Source organism: Cryptomeria japonica, chromosome 6 (assembly GCF_030272615.1).
Source record: "Cryptomeria japonica chromosome 6, Sugi_1.0, whole genome shotgun sequence".
In the NCBI taxonomy this organism is placed as follows: Eukaryota; Viridiplantae; Streptophyta; class Pinopsida; order Cupressales; family Cupressaceae; genus Cryptomeria; species Cryptomeria japonica.
Window position 1 is genome coordinate 473,188,001 of NC_081410.1, and position 21,559 is coordinate 473,209,559.

At 41.2% G+C, this 21,559-nt stretch overlaps 1 protein-coding gene across 1 annotated transcript in view; it reads right to left on the reverse strand.

Moving 5' to 3' along the window:
• Nucleotides 1-21,559, reverse strand: part of LOC131050997 (galactokinase) — a 125,932-nt gene that overhangs the window by 71,217 nt on the left and 33,156 nt on the right. The window contains exons 8-9 of the mRNA XM_057985320.2: nt 12,480-12,614; nt 7,711-7,845 (exon numbers count right to left, since the gene is read on the reverse strand). Coding sequence (XP_057841303.1) covers nt 7,711-7,845; nt 12,480-12,614 — 270 coding nt within the window. The remainder of the gene's footprint in view (nt 1-7,710; nt 7,846-12,479; nt 12,615-21,559) is intronic.

Below are 21,559 nucleotides of genomic sequence, written 5' to 3' on the forward strand. Positions count from 1 at the left end.
CAGCACGACGGAGAGAGAAGCCCTCGGCATGGTATACTCCGTCCAAAAATTCAGACATTATTTACTGGCGACACCATTCACATTTTATGTGGATCACCAGGCGTTGATGTATTTGGTGAACAAGCCAATCATCCAGGGGCGGATTAGTCGATGGCTGTTGCTGTTACAAGAATTTACGTTCAACATCATTGTCAGACCTGGCAGGAGCCACGTCATAGCCGACCAGCTATCACGGATCAAGTCGGGAGAGCCGGCCGAAGGCATTAGCGAGGATTTTCCGGACACCCATCTTTTCCGCATTGCCATCCTTCCTCATTGGTACACCAGTGTGGGTGAATATCTGTCAACATCAAAATTTCCGAAGGAAATGCCACCAGGTGAAAGACGGAAACTTGTATTAAGAAGCCGAACATTCCAACTTATAAATGGTCTTCTCTACAAAATGGGACCTGATCAGATCCTACGACGATGTGTCTTGGAAGAGGAAATCCCAGGAGTATTGAGAGAAGCCCATGAAGGGGCTGCTGGAGGGCACATGGGACCGGATACGACAGCAAGGAAGGTCCTACTAGCTGGCTTGTGGTGGCCGACACTGCATAATGACGCCAGAGAATGGGTGACAAGTTGTGATACATGTCAGCGTGCTGGGCGACCATTAAAAAGAGATTTCATGCCACTTAACCCGGCGCATGCTCAAGAATTGTTCGAAAGATGGGGGTTAGACTTCGTTGGTCCATTAAAACCGAGTCGCGCCCGACGATGTAGATACATTGTCGTGGCGACAGAATATTTGACCAAATGGGTCGAAGCCAGGGCGTTGGCAGACAACTCCGCCGTCAGCACGGCGAAATTCATTTATGAACAGATTATCACCCGGTACGGAATACCGATTCAACTGACAAGTGATAGAGGAGGGCACTTTGTAAATCATATTGTTCGACTACTGACAACCGAGTTCAAAATTTTTCATTCTCTATCGAGTCCGTACTATCCCAGGGCAAACGGTCAGGCCGAGGCAACCAACAAAATCATCGTGTCGGTAATTTATAAGTCCTGTGGGGTGGAAAAGGAAGACTGGGAAGAGCGTCTGCCTTCGGTACTTTGGGCGTACCGCACAACTTACAAAGTAACCACCGGGCAGACACCTTTCCAATTGATGTATGGCCAGGAGGCTGTGGTACCGATCGAATTCATGGTGCCAAGTCTCAGAATCGCCATTGACAACAAACTGGGTGACATGGAAAGCCTTCGAGAGAGACTGTACGCCTTAAATAAGTTGGATGAAAGACGGACGATGGCACAGTGGGTGACAGACGTGGCCCAACAACGCAGGAAATACTGGCATGACCAACACATTCGGCGGGCGAGGTTCACACCGGGCCAATTAGTCCTAAAGTATAACGGAAGGAACGAGATTAAGCCCGGCAAGTTCAAAGTGAAGTGGCTAGGCCCTTACAGGATCCAAGAGGTCGCCGCCAACGGATCCGTCAAACTCTCGACCCTCGACGGACAGGTAATCCCAGAGGGCGTCAATGGGTCGAAACTGAAAGTGTATCACCAGAGGGTGGAAGCGCACAGGAGCAGCCCGACAGGAGGCGCACAGTCGCAGTCAGCCAATAAATGAAAATAAAAGAAAGGGAAAAAAAAAATAATTAGAAAATTCAAAAAAAAAAAATTGAAAAAATATATAAAGGAAAAAATTGAAAAACATTGGAAAAAAAAATGAAAAAAAAAAAAGTTAGAAAAAGGGCGAAAAAGACCACCGCACGGTGGCCACGTAGTGGCACCACCGTGCGGTGGCCACGTGGTGGGACCACCCACGGTGGACACCACCGTGCGGTGGCACCACCGACGGTGGGACCACCGTAGGTGGAAGCCACCGTGCGGTAGCACCACCGACGGTGGGACCACCGTAGGTGGAAGCCACCGTGCGGTGGCACCACCGACGGTGGACACCACCGTAGGTGGAAGCCACCGTGCGGTGGTAGTCCGGAGGGTTATAAAAGCCGCACAAAGCAAAAGGAAGACAAAACGCGAAGCACGCGAAGCACGCGAAGCACGCGAAGCAAAGGCACCGGATGAAGACAAAGGCACCGCACGAGACAAAGGCACCGCACAGGGTTAACGCCGCACAGCCACGCCTACCGAACGAAGGGAGATAAAACGCTGAAGGGAGGGAAACAAACGCCGCACAGCCACGCCTACCGAACAGCCACGCCGAACCGAAGGGGAATAAAACGAAGCCACCGAAGGATCTAACAAACACTGGCTACCGAAGGGAGAAACAACGTCGCCTACCGAAGGGGTATCCCGTGGAGTTACGGTAGGCTTAGGGCGTGTTGTATTTTGGCAAACGACCTTCGCATGTTACACCCCGCGAGCTGCTAGTATCAGTCGCTGAACCAGAATAAGCCCAAAGGGCTTGAACCGAACTTGGCAGCCGCAAGGATTTTTCAAAATTACCGTGCGGTGTAGTGCGGGAGGTGGACGAAGATTTGTTTTGAGCATTTTATTAGCCGGAGGTAGTTGAGGATTACAGCCGTACGGCCCACCTGCCAGGAGGTAGTTAGGTGCCTTCCATCCGACAAGGGCAACTCAAGAAGCGGTTAGCAGTTCAATGGAGTCTGCGGGAAAAAGAAACTGGAAAAAACAATTGCAGGATAGCAGCCATAGGAAGCCGGATGCACGTATTCTCCCTTCAGGTGTTCGAATAGCAGGCGGCACGATGGAAGACAGGCAGAAGAAAAAAACACCACAGCAGCCCACTGTACGAGGGAAGAACACTTCCACTTCACAGAATATCACTTTTGAGGGATTGAATGGGGTGGAATGTCGGAAATGGTGGCAAGAGACGTCGGATGATAATTTGGTGAAAACAAGTCTTCGCCGAGCAGGGGTAGAATGGGCTATACGGATGCCTGTGTTCGCCATTCGCGAGTACAAGGGAGCATTGCGGTATATGGTTGATACCTTTGATAGCCGCGCACGGACGAGCACATTTGAGTATTTGGGGAAGGATATCACCATATCCTTCAAACCTGCAGATTTCACCAGAGTATTTGGCATCCCAGGCATACATGGCAAGAAAGTGGACTTGAAGCCGAAGAAGATGACACGGGAAGAAAAGGAACATTGGATTAGGCGAGTGTCCCGAGACTTGACCCCTGCAGAGTTGGCGAGCATCGTAGACGCCACGAAGGGTCGTGGGATGCGTCGGTCCTTTGTCGCAGAGGGTCACTGGCGATGCATTATGGACGTCATCAAAAGCAGGTTGACAGGGTCGGGTAGGGCATCAGACATCGCTCTACCACAGATAGTATTGATGAACGGGTTGATGAACGGAGTCGTCTATGATTGGGCTACCTTGTTATCAGAGCAGATGTGCGCATTTCTGATGAGGGAGCAGCGCACCTTTTACATGCCCCACTATGCCATTGGACTGTTCTTGGAGGCTACGCGGGAAGCAGTGCCAGAGGCTGAGTTGGAGGTACGGCCACAGGGACCCTTGGCGGAGGGTGAGCCTCCTATCATGCATTGGCGACATCTGGATATTGGACACTCTTCCGCGAAGCGGAAACGGGTATTAGAGACCACCGCAGCAGAACCAGATAGTGGGCGAGAAACTTCTAGCAGTGCAGAGGATTCCGAGGATTCAGAGGATGAGGACGACAGTAGTAGTCGGGCCACAGACGAGGGGAGGATGGAGCCCGCCGGAGAGCGAGTGTTGTTTGCACCACCCACACTCCCACTTGGCACACTTGTGGGGTCGTCCGCGGGCAGTACTTTGATTCCGGCATTTGGACAGAGCCGCACGCCCGTTACACTCAGGCCCATGCAGCCAGCCGCAGGACCGATTCCCGCAGAGGCATGTACTGACAGCACGGCAGAGTTGTGTGGTCCACCGCAGGGAGGCGTGGCAGAGGAGATGGTTGAGACGGAGCCTCAGGTACGACTGGACGTCGTGGGATCCGATGCAGTGGTGACGGTGGCGGCCTCCTTGTTGGAGGAGCCCGTCACGGGACATGTCTCCGAGGGGGAGAGAGGGTCGGAGGTGTTGAGTGCAGTTCCATCAGTGGCGGCTATGGGGAGTTGGCTGACCCGGAGATTCCAGATGACAGTGACGCCACCCGTAGGAGCAGCTGTACTCTCACCTCGGCGAGAGCCTCCCACTGAGGTGGTGGATCTGGAGGATTCCTCGGCGGAGACGCAGGCACCAGCAGAGGGACAGGTCCTTGGAGAGGGTGTTCTGGGCCAGCAGGATGCAGTTGGGGTGGTTGGGGAGACTTTTGAGTTACCACGAGGGCTTCCTGTACCTACATCGGGGCTAGAGGGAGAGGATATTGAGGTTTATCTGGCAGATATGGTGACGAGGGGTCGGCGAGTGGTGGCCGCGGCCCAGACACGGTCTCTACAGCAGGTTGTGGAGGAATTAGAGCAGGTCCTCCAGTTTATGCGAGAGGGCTGTCCCGCAGCTTTCACCTCATGTTTTGAGGCACGAGGGTGGCCAGTTACCCAGACGGAGGCGATGTTGGAGGCTTGGCGTGTGCCTCAGCCCGTCGTGGAGAGTAGGGTGACGACTCTCGTCCGGGAGATTGAGCAGGTTTATAGGGAGGCCTACTACACCTTACACCAGACACAGCATAAGTCTGTAGTTCGCGAGGCTGCTCGAGTGGAGTTAGAGCAGGACATGGTTAGGCAACAAGCCTCGTGGGCAGCCGAGAGATCAGAGTTGGTCGCACAGCTTGAGACAGCCCGCGCAGAGAAGGTTGCGGTGGACGCCCGTCTTTCAGAGGAACAGGGTGCGCGGAGTCTCATCCAGCAGGAGTTAGATGTTGTTCAGGCTCAGTTGGTTCGCATGACAGAGTCCGCCGATACCAAGGAGAGGGAGCTACTGGAGGCTGCGCTTATGGTGAAGATTGCCTTAGAGAAGGTGTTGGTAGCAGAGCGGGATGTGGTAGCACGCACCCAGCAGGTCTATGAGCTCCGCGCCTGCCTGGCGGCCCAGCCACCCGCATCTCACCCTTCGACTTCAGGGACGCTTCCTCAGCCCCCTCCTTGACTTTCACTTGGTTGTATATTTATATTACATTGTCTCCATTTTGTTGTTAGTCGTCGGAGCCGACTTCTTTTTTTGGGGGGGATGATGTTATCGGGAAAAAGTGTATAGTTAGTAATGTTAATTATCAATAGTTAGTTAGCCGACGGGTAGGTAGTTGGAGTCGCGACGGTTGGGTCGCACCCCTTCGGCAGTCATATATTGTACCACCTTCGGGTGTTGAGACATGTAATGTTAGTAATGTTAGTCATGTGACATGTAATATGTACGATAGATATAATATGAACATCCTTTGACATTAATGGAAAGATTATTCTGGTACTTCTTTTGTATTTGCATTGTGCATTACTGTTCGATTTCTGTAGTCTTCCTGTTTACCCAGTGAGGTAAACAGGCTTCAAAGGAAATTCACTCAAATTCCTCATCACTTCCTTGACTAAATGCCCTATATCTTAAAGGCAAGGCCACCCTAGAAGGATATAAAGACTTCCTCAAACTCGATCAAGACTTATCCTAGAAACAAGAGCAAAGGCCTTACCTAGAGAAGGCTTCCAAAGTGACCCTGACTTGGACCACCTACTGACCCACCTCAACTCAAGCAGAGCCTGCTATCCTAATGATCCCCCTGGCAACTCTCCAATGCAAAGGCTAAAAGCCAAGACCAGACAACCAAGCAAACTAAACTAACCCTAGAAAGCAAAAAAGCAAAGGTCCCCATTTGCAATGGGGCAATGTGTGAATACGTCACAACATTATGATGAGGTACATGACCTCAAAATTTCGCTCCAAATGTGTGATGAGGTACATGACCTCAAAATTTCGCTCCAAATGTGTGGTGAGGTACATGACTAAAATTTGCTCCAAATGTGTGATGAGGTACATGACCTCGAAATTTTGCTCCAAATGTGTGGTAAGGGACGGGATTTTACCAATTTTACTCAAATTAAGGAGCAGGGTACATTGTCTTGGTGGAAGAATTTACTCCAAAAATGATGTAAGGGACAAATTCAAGACAAACTCGCTCTAATCTTGAGGCCAGGTACATGATCTAACCAAATTCACTCTTGGCCCTAGGAAGGTACGAGAGCTAAATGCAAAATTTGCTCAAATTGAGGGGCAATGTACATGACTTTAACCAAAAAAAAAAAAAAAATTCGCTCCAATTGAGGGGGAATGTACATGACCTAAGGAAAAATTCGCACTGATTGGAGGGCAAGGTACATGTCTTCAAGGAAAAAATTCGCTCTCAACTTGGAGTGAGGTACATGTCCTTGGTGAAATTCGCTCTAATTTACTTGCAAGGTACATGTCCTTGTGTTGACCCTTAGTTCAATATCTTCCTCTTTCTTCTACCTCATTGATTTTAGCCTTAAATTTTCAAACCTTTCCACATGAAAGTACCATCAATTTGACCCTTAAGAGTGCCTAAGGGACAAGGTCTTAGCAAATTCGCTCCAAACTTGGAGCAAGGTACAGGGTCTAAGGCAGATTTCGCTCCAATTGGGGAGCAAGGTACATGGCCTTAGGTAGACTCTTTATTCACCCTTTTTCACTTGCCTTTGTTTCATTAGCTCAATCTTCATGTCTTTCATCCATTCCAATATGAAACATGCCAAATTGACCTTTAAAAGGGGGCCTTATGAGAAATTTTGCTCCAAATTAGGAGCAAGGAACAGGCCCTGTGATAAATTTTGCTCTGACTTCGGTGTAAGGGACGGGCCTCAAAGCGAGTTTGCTCCAGACTTAGAGCAAGGACAGGACGTAAGAGGACACTATGCATTCAACCAAGGTTTGCTTAGAAATATGATCAGATAACACAAGAAACCTAGGCATGATTCAAGGGGTTCTCCATCTACTTTCATGCTCACAACCGACTATCTTCACTCCACCCTAAGGAGACCAACCTGACCTGATGAACCCTCTGGCTACTTTAGAAAATATATCCCTTCAATACATAGATTAATAGCAAAGACACTAACAACTAAGCTAAGCTGACCAACCTAGAAAGCAAAAAGTGGGGATCCCCATTTGCAATGGGGCGATGTCTGAATACCTCACAACAGGTCACAACAAGTCCCAAAAGGGGACAATACATAAAGGGTCCTCTGATTCAGCCAATGTCATCATTTGATAAGCATCATATGCCTCAAAAATAGCCTAATTAATTCCTGTTTAGTTAAGTAACAAGCACTGAAGAGGAATTCTAGAGATATTTCTCAGTAGAATTCCTTTTAATAAAGAAAATAATATTAATATATTAGAAAAGTGCATAATATTAAGGCACACACTCAATTCACATACACTCGTAGCCTTATTCTAAAAAAAATGCAACCACACCCCTGCCAGTCCCCGTAATCATGTAAACTAGTAACACAGAAATGATTTTATGAAGAAGCTGCTGTGGTTCCCAAGAGTTTATGAGATATTCCTTGTCACCAGTTTCAGAGGTTTATGAACCATTTAAAAATCATAAGTCACACTAAATGATTTCACCATCTACAAGAGTGTGCATACTCTTATCAATGATATAAAGATGGCCCTATTTAGAAACAACACAGTCAAATGACTCAAACTACACTACATTATCAAGAAAACAAAGGTCCTTCAGATATTCAATTATAATTTCTGTTTAACTCCCTTTAACTAAATCATACCTGGAACAATTTAAAATGTGTAGCAGCTGCAAGTACAGCCAGGGATGTTGGTGAACCCGCCATGATTGATTCAAGATTTTCTTCTATTATTTTCTCAATCTCCTCTTTTGTATAAGGTTCCTCATTTAAGAACTCCTACAATAAAAAACCAAATGAAATTACCTCCACCAGATTTCTAAAATAGGGTTCAACACAAAATATTAAATTTGAACACTATATATTAAAGAGATTTCCAATTTTACAAGTAAAAATGATATCATGTATCTGGATACATCTGTGTATAAAAAATTATTCCATTAGAAAACACTAAATATTCTCTCACAAAAAACAAAACTGAATGAGAACAAGATTTAAGACTACAAAAATACTAGAAACTGAAAACTACCTAGGGCTTTCACATTAAGAAGGAGACCGGTTGCACTGACCAAAAAACAGATAAACATTCAGAAGAAAAGGATAATAAATTTACTCTAGTTAGGCATTCACCTTTCACTTAGTACCTGTTTCTCTACATTGACCTATTTATCTGCCTCCACACAGATGCATATAAACACCCAAACACAACATCAAGCTTACATGATTACTTCAAATTTTCATTTTCCAGAATAGACTTTAGCCTCTTTCATCACAATCAACATCAAGCAAAGATTTAAAAGATATCTTATAAATGCCATGAAACAACCAAGAAACCACTCCAATTATTATGCATATGTATAGAAAAAATTTAATCATTAAATAAGGTACAATCATATATAACGAAAATCAAGGAAAAAATACCACAGAAAAACAAAGGTTGTATAAATCTAGTTAACTAGAAAACATCTTTATAATGAAACAAAAAAGAAGGAATGTAGGTAAAAAATTCAGAAGAGACAGAAAACCAAGATATGTTTATAGTTGAATTAGTAATCCAACTAAACATTTAAAAAGTTGGCCTAGTAATGATCTGTAATCCAACATAAGATCCAATAATCTCAAATAGCTTAGCTCACCATTAAATACCCTAATTCATCATATGAACTATGAAACCACACTTGTACTATAAAATATAGAGTTATCTAGGCAAGAAACCAAGGCAAATAAGGCCATGCCATGTGCATAGTTGCATCAAATACAGACTCTCCTGAGACATACTAGATGCATGAAGGATGAACCCAAAACTCAGGTAGCATGTTTCCTGAAGGTTAACTGCAATTAACCAACACAACCTCTATAAAAATGAAATAAAAGAATACTTGAAAAGGAAATAACCTAAGTGAAAGTGAACACCATATAACGATTTTCGAACCCTACAAGAGTCATGTTATAGCTCTATTAATTTTTGATATATCAAATATGGAAATTTGGAGTTTGAGCACTATCAACATTTTTAATCATAATAGATGTACTATTTGACTATGTAACTATTATCATTATACATTTTTGTGCTTAAAAATTAAAATAAATTTCAATTGATTTTAGCTTACACAACCACCCTCCCCCTACCTGCATACCTAAGTTTTGAGAGTCCACAATGGGTGTCCCATACCTCTATCTTGCATATCCTTGCACCTGTGCACTCATTAAACCCTGATAAAACATCAGACTAAAGTTTGAATACAGCAAACCTGTCCCTTAAGAAATTGGCCTTTCAAATTTCCACTTGCATTATCTCAAGTGAGGACTATTATATTATTTCACAAATTGATAGAACAGAAGTAAGATATACATATGCAGAATATTCCGCATAATATTCAGTACAAATCGAACCTAGACTAGTGCTCTTGAATGCTACGATCCCTCTCAGTGATTGAATTTGTGGACTGCACTTGCTTTTGGTCTGATTCTTATTTGAATGCTCCAACCTGATTCTACTTGATTACTTTGATGCTTGATGATTCAATGATCTGCTTTATATCTTATGGCTGATCTGCTCATTATGACTACTGATGCAAATTGAATTGCTTCCCTTCTTGTTTATCAGTCCGCTGATTATTGATTTCAAATCTGCATATCCATTCTGATCTCTTTTCATTCCCCTTGATCATTCAATGTACACATCCTTATTGATGATTTCATCACTCTACGGTTGTGAATTTAAACCCACTCTCTGGTTGACAACTCTGCCGATCCGCTTATTTTATCACCCTTTATAAATCATTATAAATTATTCCCATTTCCGTGGCTGACTGATTGATGAGTGCTTCTACTGATGATTCGACCTGCAGATTCTGTCTTTAAACCTGCTCAGAATTTATTGAGGTTGGTGGTAATAATGTATTTATGTCTTCTGTAGTTTTTTATTTCTTCTCTGCTGTCTTTTTTCGTTCCCCTCTGCCTTTTCTATTCCTTTATACCCTTCCAGGCGATACAATTACTCCAAGGAGGGACATCTTATCCAAGAGATGTGGCTGTTGGAAGGGGTTGGCCATCATATGAGTCGGCTACTCATAACTATTATTGAGTCGGCCCTCTTCACTAATATTATTTTATCAGTTAATAATAATCAGCCATGAATTAGATAGTAGTTAAATTATTCACCATAAGCTTTAGGCGCCTAGGGTAAAGAGGGCCGGCCAGGACAGAATCAAATATTGGGGATCTGTGTATCGATATGCAGGGGCATGACAGCAATGTAGAAGACAATGGCTATCAAGCCATAAGACTTAAAATTGATGATAAGAAGAACACAAAATTTGCAATTATCACTATTGACTGGAAAACAACTATCTCCAGATTATTGGTTTTGAATTCTGATCTCCAAACAATTTGTATTATGAGAAGAAAACATAACTAATAATCACAAGATAAACCTGAATTACGGTATCAAATGAACTCGGGAATTCACTTACCTGATATTTTATATGGTAACTAAAATGGAGGTTCCTATTGCAGCCAGCAGCAAAGATGTCCTGATTTAGCAAAATTTGAATTTGCTTCAGATTACTTTTCAAAGTTTGCTTCCATACTTTGAATTTTTACTTTATCATTTCAATTAATGATAAATGCAGTTGCCAAAAAAAAGTGTTGGTAACATTTCGATCCTTCCCGCTGCAGACACTTAAACTACTTGACCAGCTATGATCTGGCAATGAGCTGACCGTGCCTTGGCTTCCTGTAATTGCACTCAAAGAGTGTTGGATCTTGTAGCTGCCAAATTCAATTCATGCCTTTTGCACTTGTCCCTACCATGCATTTATTCAAACTTTAAGATGAGGCTTAAACTGCTCAATCAGCTATGATCTGGCAATGAGCTGCCCATGCCTTAGCTTCCTGTTATTGCACTCAAAGAGTGTTAGGTTGGGTCTTGTAGCTGCCAGCCTTAATTAATGCCTTTTGCACTTGTCCCTACCATGTGTTTATTCAAACTAATAGATTATCATACTCAGACACAGATAGACTCGCTTCTACAGTGCGTACATCTAAGTCTGATGATAAATATTATACAGTCCTCCTATATTGGCATGAATACTGTGGTAATTAATATTCCAATGTGTCCCTATTTGTTGATGTTTCTCCTCTACCTAATTTTTAAAGAGCTTAAGCTTCTCAGCCTTCATTTTGGTTAACACTTGATCTAATTCCCTCATACTATTCCCAGAAGAGTCCAAAACTGTGTCAATGGTCTGCTCTATGATGAATTCTTCTAGCTCCTAAGCACACATTTGTCTTTCTTTTGTGAAATCTCATTTTCATAGAATTTGTTGTTTTATAATACACAGAAGCACTTGATATAACTTCTTCTTCAACCTTGTCTTGCTCTGGGATTCCAAACAGGGAAGATCTCCATCCCTTTATATCTTCTATCATAGTACCTTAATCAGAAGGTCACACATGCACTGATTCTCTCCAATGGCAGGAAGGCTTTGACTTTGTTCACTTACATCAGAGGTTTTGTTAGGTTATCATCACAGGTGTACAGGTGGTGGTTAAACACAGAGTGAATGGAACACCAAATGATACAAAGTGATTTTTGGTTAACTGTTTTACTCTTTTGCTTAACTAGTTTAACTTACTAGTAAAATACGACCATTGACATAGTTGTAGTGATGTAACAAAAGTTACAGTAGACACCATGACAGTAGACATAATGGTCAATGAAGGATTAGACTAATAACTTACAGGAGTGGCAAGCCCACCATCTTGTATCAGGGCTAGAAGTTCTCGTGTGGAAATTGAATCATGAAACTGCCCTGCCAGAAGCAGATATGACAAAGGACACCATACAAGCAAACACAATGACAGCTTGACCTGTCCTTTCTCAGTTTCAGGCTAACCTTTTCTCCCAAAGAGTTATCTTCCTCCTACATGTCATTTCCGTGACTATATGGCCATTCAATTCATATTTTATCCATATGATTCTGAAATGAACTTTATGGATCATATGATTGGAATGTTGTAGGAAAATGAAATTGAAAACTTAACAAATATGAATCCTCAACTGTACTAATCTCCTTGACTCTCATTACATACAATTAAACAAGTATGAAGTCTAATTTCTATTGTAATTTTCACTACATTTTCTATGCCTCAAAGCCAACCTTTCAAATAATTGAAAAAGTGAATCAATATTTTTGAAGGACAATATTAAACAATATAATATTCAGAAAGTTTCAAAATACTTTAGAAATAACTTCTGCAAAAATGAAATAATTTCTATAGAAAAGATAATCAAAAAAATCCTGTAGGGTGACTATATCATTAAACTTCAATACAAACATGAAGAAAATACATCTCAGATCTATAATCAATCCAAAGTCAAGCCAACAAAGGCTTAAAAGAGTGCAAACCTTCACAGCAACAAGTGCATCTGAAGAACCATGATCAGCAGCAAATGACACACACAAACCCTCAACATCAGAAAGAGTTTTAACTTTTGAGACAGCTTCATGTGCTTGCATGCCAAGTTTTATAGCCAGAACAATCTGCAAAATAAATAGAAAAGCAACATCATTCAATATATACCTCTTCACTGTGCATAAAATACAAGCGTTTCAATCAACTAACAATCATCATTAATGCTGAAATCTAATAGAAATCTACAATTTAAAAGATTTGCAGAATATAATACAGAAAAATATGCCTTAGAATATGTATTTACATGTCACTTGCCTGATTCATTATTTTTTTCGTCTTCAATCTCCAGATGTCAGGCAAGTATTATTATACAAATTTTTAACTGAAATTTAATAATGTATTTTTTTTTGTATACCGCAAATGCTACCAAGGTATACTTGAATTTATGGCATTTCAAGTATAGGTTAAAGGAGGAAGGTGGAGCTAGGTTTACACTAAGAAGTGGTCAAACAATTAATCCTTGTTATAAAGCAATGCCCTTGTCTTTTTCCTTTTTTTTCATTTTTGAAGTATGTGGTTCTATTATGGACCCACATACAATCTGCTAAGACAGCATACAACTACAATTTATACCAGATACATTTGGAAACCCTAAGAAGGTGGACATGCCCATAAGAAAACGCTAATACAAAAAACACTGCTAACTTCCAACTATAACCATCAAGCCAAAACACATCAAAGCAAGCTAAAGATCTGACTAGTATCAATATAGGCAACCCTAATAGGATAACCAAGAACTAAACTTGCGTAGTTAGATATAGACCCCCCAACCAAACCAACCAAATGCACACTAGTTAAAATTTCTACCCTTCTTGACAAACAAAAGAGAGTATCCTTTATATAAGTAGGTGAAGAAAAACCAATGTTGACCTCTAACATACCATTGTGATGGAACATGACCAAACACTTAAATAAATCTTCCACTGCTACCACCTCCCAAGCCATCAACAACATAAATAACATCGAGGAATCATCCTCCACTACCCATATCACCTACTCATTGATTACCTATGCCACTTGATCCTCTATAGTTGAATTGAAGGAAAGAAGATCAATCACGCAATGATACACCTCCTCATCACCAATCAACTTATACAATTTTTCTTGGAAATCTGTCATAATAGAAGCCCACAACTAAACATCCCAATATTCGCCACCCTATCATGACCCAAAGTTGCCTTGACCAAATTCAGCAAATAGAGTTAGGGTAGATGAATACCTTCTAAAATCTGAATTCTAGCACATGCCCTTCGCATTGTGGGTCTCTAGGAGACATATAACCTGCCTACACCAAGTGCCAAAACTAAGTACCACCCACGACCCAGCCATCTACAAATCCTTTGTAGAAAGGCGAAACCCTATGCACAACACAAAGAAGAAAAGATGACTAAAACAATGCTTTTTATAGAGCCAAAAAGTCATCCCTTACCTATCTATAAAACCTTAGCTCAATCCTCCAAACACACAAGATCTTAAAATAACATGATTGATCTCATAAATAAACTAGTATCAACTACCACCAATAACCTAAGGGAGATGAGCTTAAATAATCCCCACCACCTTGCAATCTAACTTAATAATAATGTTTAGACCATCCCAATCACATTCCTCCTTAATTTCTAAAGATAATAATAAAACATTGTCGACCCCTTTATTTGCTAGGAAATCTACAACTTGATACTGTTCCTAGTGGCGATTTGTAAATGTAATCTTATCAAACTTCTAAGACCACTTCAATGCTTCTTTTGCATAAGAAGGCATATTCCAATTTGGATTAAGCTTTTATACAAAGCCAAAATTAGTACTTGAGATTCACCTTCTATTGCCAATTCATGATATCCTTCCTTATAGGCTGGGATTAATCCTATATTGAAAGCCTCCCACTCTACTCTATTGTTCATATTCAAATCAAGATTAGTCAAGCCTCAATCAGAAAACAAACGATTAGAATTACGAAGCAGATAACCAACCCCTAAAGCCCTTGTATCTCCCCAAGAAGCAACATCAAAATTCAATTTAATTCCATCTTGTGCAATGCAGAGATTTTTGATCTGCAAATCTCTCTGTTTTTTGCTTCTCTCTATACCCATTAACGAGCAGCAATACCTTTATTTTTTAATCAGAATAATTAATATATCATCTTTCCAATATAGCTAAATTATAATCGGAATCAAAAAGAGGATAGATTTTCTATTTATAGGATAGGTATGTGCAAAAGCTTAAAGAAAATTTAAATTAAATAATAATATTATAAGAAGAATTATTTAAGACTAAATTAAAAAATTATAAATATAGAATTGGATTTGGACTTGAATGAGAATACTAGAGATATCAATTAATAATTATTAACATCTTTAGTTTGAGAATTTTCAATGGTAAAAAATATGATTTTATTAGAAAATCAAAGTAGATTTCTTGAAGAAGCAGCGAAAGAGAGATGTGCATGAGATTTCAGGATTCAACCAAGATTAAAAACATAGAAGATTTAGAAGAAAAACTCTATTATTGAAATAGGATGAGAATTACAAGCAGAATTCACACAGTTTTTTGAAGAGCTCATACAGGATTTAGAATTCAAAGTTTTTCAACAAAGGTTCAACGAATATTTAGAATAGTGTTGAAAGGTAGGATCTTAGTCTAATGGATTGCTTGTGCATAGAAAACATCTAGTTAATATGTAATGGAAGATTAAATGGACTTGAAATTTATATTAATATGAACTAAGTGAATTTTGCAAGAAGAATGAAGACTAGCCAGCTGATAACTTAAAATAATAAAAACCACTCAATTAAACCTATGAGAAGCACGAAAAATTGTTGGAGATTAGGGAAGAGAGATGTGAAACATAGTATTGTTGATTTTAATTAGTTAAACTCGGAAAATCGGACCTATTTATGAAACCCTAGAGCTGGTTGAAACTAGGAACATGAAAAACCCTATATCCTAGTATGTAGGTTCAACATTAAGTGTTGCTTGTAATTAGGGCTGGTGGATTCCAATTGCCTTGGGCAACATTGGAATCCGCCTAAGGGGGCCAGCCCCTTCTCCAACATATAGGGCCAGGCCCCATACCTCTCGGCTCCACCTAAAAGGTCCCCACGCTACACCCAAACCCAGCACGCCACCATGATAGGGCCGACCCTATCCATTTCCCTTAAAAGGAATTAAATAAATTAATATGTTTAAATTGCAAAGAAGGCCGACATGATTAGAAGTATTGCTACTCCTATAAATAAAGCATATACTTCACATAACATTCATCCATTCAATTTTGCAAGAAGATGCGAAATATATTCTAAGGAAGCGAAATATATATTCAAGGCAGTTGATAACTGCAAACTACATTAAAGGGCAGCAGATCATTAATAGGAGACAGCGAACTTCATCAAAGGCAGCAGATCACCACCAAGAGATAGAGAACTCCATTGAAGGCTCAAACAAACCCTATAGAAGGACTGCGAACTAGTTGAAAGGTGCAGCTACCCTTGTTACGCACAAAAAGTCAGATTAGAAGGACTGCAAATCATGATCTCCATCAGCAAACTAATTGTGTAGACTCCTATGTCATCTTCCTTGTGACTGCAACATCTATACTCCAGATAAGTGTGTAATTATCAGTTGAATTCAAAACCATAATCAGATCTGAGGATCTTTTCTGGCTGGGTTTTTCCTCCTAGGAGGTTTTCCCAGGGTAACTGTGCTTTGTCTTTATGCATTCATTTCCTTTACTATGCTTAAATCTGGAAAACAATAAATCTAATTAACCTAGTTAGAAACTAATTCTGATTTTCTGAGTTTTATCCAATCTGAAAGTACTAAAACTAACATTAAGGTCAGTGAAATTCACTTAATTGGTATTGGAATTGAATCTACATGAGAATTGTATCCATGAATGATGTGTATGCTGATTTATACCTTCTTGTGAAATCGATTTCATTGATTGTATTGGGAATTGTGTTCTTTGAGAAAGTGTACTTGATTTTATGATTTGTATCAATTAGAGTGTTAAACTTGATGTCATGAATAAATGCTTGTTACTAAGTATTCCTTAGACTGTTAGAATGTCTGCATATTATCAGATTTTATATGATCATAGGGAACTCCGCATTGTGGTATACATGTAAACTTGTTTTGCTATTTAGTATTTACCAATTTTTGAGAAGTCTAGTGTTGTTTCTGGGTTGATATGGGAGTAGTAGAGACCCTGTGGAACAGATCTGAGTAATCAGTTTGTAATGCAGTTCCAGCCCTAAGTATCAAATAACAGACAGTCGGAGCTTGCACCAATTAAAAAAATAATAATAATAATAAACCCAGAAGTTTTTGTCAGCACTCGAGCAACCAAATAATGCACTACTAAAATTTATAACTCAGAAATCTTATTACAAAAGTCAAATGTAACTCAACTTGAAGGCATTTAGCCAACCTGCAGATATCGGCATGAATTTCAGAGATTCAACAGCAACTTTAAGAGACCCTGCCAAGACATCATAGTCCACTTAAAGTCATCAAAATAATTCATGGGTTTTTCTTCACAGACCTGTGTCTACCTTTTCTGTATTTTCTCTCCGTAACTTCATATTCATTTTTGTCATATGCATCACCTTAAATCATAAGGAAATGTTCCATTAAAAAAGGTAACAACCACCCAGCCAAAGATGGAATGGTAACTGTCAACAGCCACCAGCACATAAAGTCCTCGGGAATGGGCTGACTAGGGAAACACCTCAACGAGATGTGGGGAATCAGAATTTTTGTAACAAACTGTCAGAGACACGACCAATGATAACTGTTTTATATTTTAAGTATAAGATAAATGTCTGACAGGCATAATCTGCAGCTGTAAGAACCTTAAAAGGTCCTCAACTGAGACAACTAACGTTTAACTGAACCTGTTGCGTTCAAGTGTGTTCTTTGCCAATTTGTAGCAGCAAATATAATTTTGACAAACTTAAGCACAAAAAGCAACTATAGGGAAACGCTAGAAATCAATTCTAATTCAGTAATAAACTGATCAAACCCTTATTACATGTATTCAACCTTTATTTACCCTCAATACATAAACAGACAATAAAAGATAGGAACTGAAAAATACCAAGAATTGTTGAAAACCCTTATTTCTTCCTTGCTGGTCATACACAGTCCATTATAACAGCATGCTATAACTCACTCCAGACTGACCCAAACAGCTTGCATGGTAGCTCAATGGATGACTCTAGGCTAGGCGCACCTTCTCCTTATTTTGTTTTTTTTTTTTAATCCTTCCAACATGCAAATCGCAGCCCCTTAGGTGATTGGCGCTACTCCCTTGGCAGTCGTACAGCCATCAAAAATATCTCCTTTGGGTATCTTTGTTTCCTTGTTTGCTGCAGCAACAAAATACTGATAAATAATGGTGCCTCTCTGACTAATAAGCACAAACTTGGTCCCTGAATGAAACCAACTATAAGAGCAAGATCAACTGATATTTCACAGCCTCTGATGCTGTTGTACAAGAATCCCACGTTTTCCTATACCGATACCTCTGATCACTACAGAAGAATCTTTTGCTGAAACCCTTGGCCAAAACTCCTCTCAGAGCTCCAAACAAAAATATCAAAACTTAGCATAATGAAAAGAAGACCTAAAATCTTCTTTAATCTTCTCCATTTAGGGTTGGCGCGATTCCCAAGAAAGGTGCGATTTGGCCTTTAATGATGTTTTAACTTTTATTATTTATTTTTGACTATTGAAGTGTCAAAAAATAAATCATCTTCCATTTAATATAAAAACTGGCCCCATCTGATGAGAAATAGACCCTCACTTAAGTTATAACTTAAAGTGACTTTTAAAACATTAAAACATTAAAGTTCGCCATTTAATATTTAATTAAAAATAATTAAATATTAATATCTCTCTAAGTATTCATCAGAAATGCCTGTCGTCTGAACTGGAGACTGCCAAACCATAATCTGTCCTTGCCCAACCCACTGGCTATAAATAGCAGGACTGCTAAAAATAGAAAGTATCTCAAACGGAGTCCTGGAGGCCTCAAACAAAGACCAGACCTGACGTGCCTGCTCTGAAGGTGGTGAATCAAACTCTGGAGGACCCTCTACCCAACCTCATCAGCCTACGAGGGTCAGTGATAGGCTAATCTACTCAACTAACACATGTCAACTAGAAGGGGACATCACAGTCCGCCCCTCCCGAAATTGCTTGTCCTCAAGCAATCTCAACTCCGGATGCTGTAAAATCTCCTCGCTCTCCGAAGTAGCATCCTCTATCGGCAAATCCTTCCATTTCACCAGGTATTCTGTGATAGTTCGTCTCCTGAAATTCCTCTCCCTGAACTCAATGATAGCCTCAGGTACGAGTATCAACTTTCCCTCATCATCCAGGGGTGGTAAGACCATGGAAGGAACAATACGGTGTCCCAACGCCTTTTTGACACGTGACACATGAAACACATTGTGCACTCTGCTATCTGCTGGTAAATCCAACTCATAAGCCACCTCACCTATACGCCTGGTTACTCTAAAAGGGCCATAATATCGAGGCTTAAGCTTCTCTGCTCCACTCCTCCTGAGAGTAGACTATCGATAAGGCTGCAACATCAAATACACCATGTCTCCTACCTCAAATGACCTCTCTGTCCTCTTTTGATCAGCATATTGTTTTTTGTTGATTTTGTGCCTTGGCTATATTTTCCTTAAGAGTCTTCACAATGTCCTGACTCTCCTGTATCATGTCTCCCGCACTAGGCACCCTACTGTCACTCAACAATAAGTCAATGAAACTGGGAGGTTCCTACCCGTACAGTGCTGTAAATGGAGTCATCTGAATGGACATGTGGTGAGTGGTATTGTAACAGTACTCACAGAGGTGAATCCACTTCACCCACGCCTTTTGCTGCCCTGAAATATAGTTCCTGAGGTATCCCTCCACCCACTTGTTAACTATCTCAGTCTGGCCATCAGTCTGAGGGTGGTAACTAGTGCTCGGTGTAAGATCGGTCCCACAGAGTCTGAAAAGCTCCTGACAAAAGTGGCTCAAAAACCGCGTGTCCCTATCACTGACAATAGTCCGAGGCAACCCATGTAATCTGAATACCTCTCTGAAGAATAACTCTGCTACCTGAATAGCTGAATAAGTGGTGGTGATCGGATAGAAGTGAGCATACTTCGTCAAATGATCCACAACCACAAATATGCAATCACGTCCCTGCGCTCTCGGTAACCCTGTAATGAAATCCATAGACAAACATTCCCACTTCCTGTCAGGAATTGGAAGTGGCTGAAGTAAACCAGCAGGGTATGTATGCTCCTGTTTATTCTGCTGACAAACAGGGCACTCTCTAACATACTCTAGAACACCCACCTTGAGCCCTTTCCACGTGAAGCGCTCACGCACCTGTTTGTAGGTTTTGAAAAACCCGGGATGTCCTGCTATCGGTTCATCATGACAAAACCGCAGTACCCTACTCCTCAACTCCAATCCTGGGATCAAGTACACTCTCCCCTTGTAAATGATAAATTCATTTACAACTGTATACCTACTGTCCACTACTGACCCCTCTCACTCCTGCAGCCCAGCTATCTTTGGCGTACTCTGCCACTATAATATGTCACCAATCCTCTGCTATCTGACCATAGAATTCAGGTGGGGACGACGTGACAAGGCATCTGCAACTACATTCTGTGTGCCTTTGATATAGGAAATATCAAAGTTGTAAGCCTGAAGTTTGCTAACCCACTTTTGTTGCCTGTCATTTAAGTCACGCTGCCCAAGGAAATGTCTCAAACTATTGTGGTCAGTCTTAATGCAGAACTTGCTACCCGCTAAGTACTGTCTAAACTTGGCGAGTGCATGCATTATGGCCAACATTTCCTTATCATAAATGCTGTAAATTCTCTCAGGTCCACGAAGTTTCCTACTCTCATAAGCAATAGGGTGCTTGTCCTGCATAAGCACCGCCCCAATGCCCTCACCAGAGGCATCACATTGTAACTCAAATGACTTCGAGAAGTCAAGTGTAGCAAGTACTGGACATGAAGTCATGAGCTCCTTGAACCTCTCAAAACACTCTTGGGCCTCAGGAGTCCATAAGAAGGCACCCTTTTTCATCAAGTCTGTCAAAGGTGCCGCATGGCGCGAATAACCGTTAACAAAACAGCAGTAGAAACCACATAGGCCCAAGAACCTACGCTACTGAGTGAGGTTCACTGGAGTAGGCCAATCTACAATAGCACAGATCTTCTCAGGATCCATCCGCACTCCCTCTGCACTGATAATATGGCCCAAGTACAATAACTCAGTCATTCCAAGGTCACATTTGGATTCCTTGGCATACAAGGACTCCCTACTCAGAATGCTCAAAACTGTATCTAGGTGATTGAGGTGCTCCTCCCAAGTACGACTATAAACCAGTATATCATCAATGAACACCAATATTGATTTCCTCAACTGATGTTTGAAGACTTTGTTCATTATGGACTGGAAAGTAGTAGGATCATTGGTCAGCCCAAATGGTATAACCACAAACTCAAAATGTCCATAATGACAACGAAAAGCAGTCTTCTCAATATCCTGCTCACGAACATTGATCTGGTGATAGCCTGATCTCAAATCAATCTTTGAAAAATAACAGGGCCCATGTAATTCATCTATGAGCTCATCAATATGCGGAATGGGATATCTATTTTTGATCGTCCGCTTATTAAGGACCCTGTAATCAATACACATCCGCAATGTGCCATCCTTCTTCACCAAAACAACTGAAGAAGCAAAGGGGGACTTACTAGGCCGAATATGTCCCATGGCCAGAAGCTCTTGTATGGTTTTCTCTATTTCATCTTTCAGGCGCTTCGGATGTCTATATAGAGTAATCATCACTGGCTTCGCTCCCTCCTCTAGCTCAATGATGTGCTCAAAACCCCTATCCAGTGGCCTCCCTGATGGTATGTCACTGAAAACCTTGCTATGTTTGGTTCTCAGTATCTGAATGTCCGGATGATATTCAACTTTTTGAGCA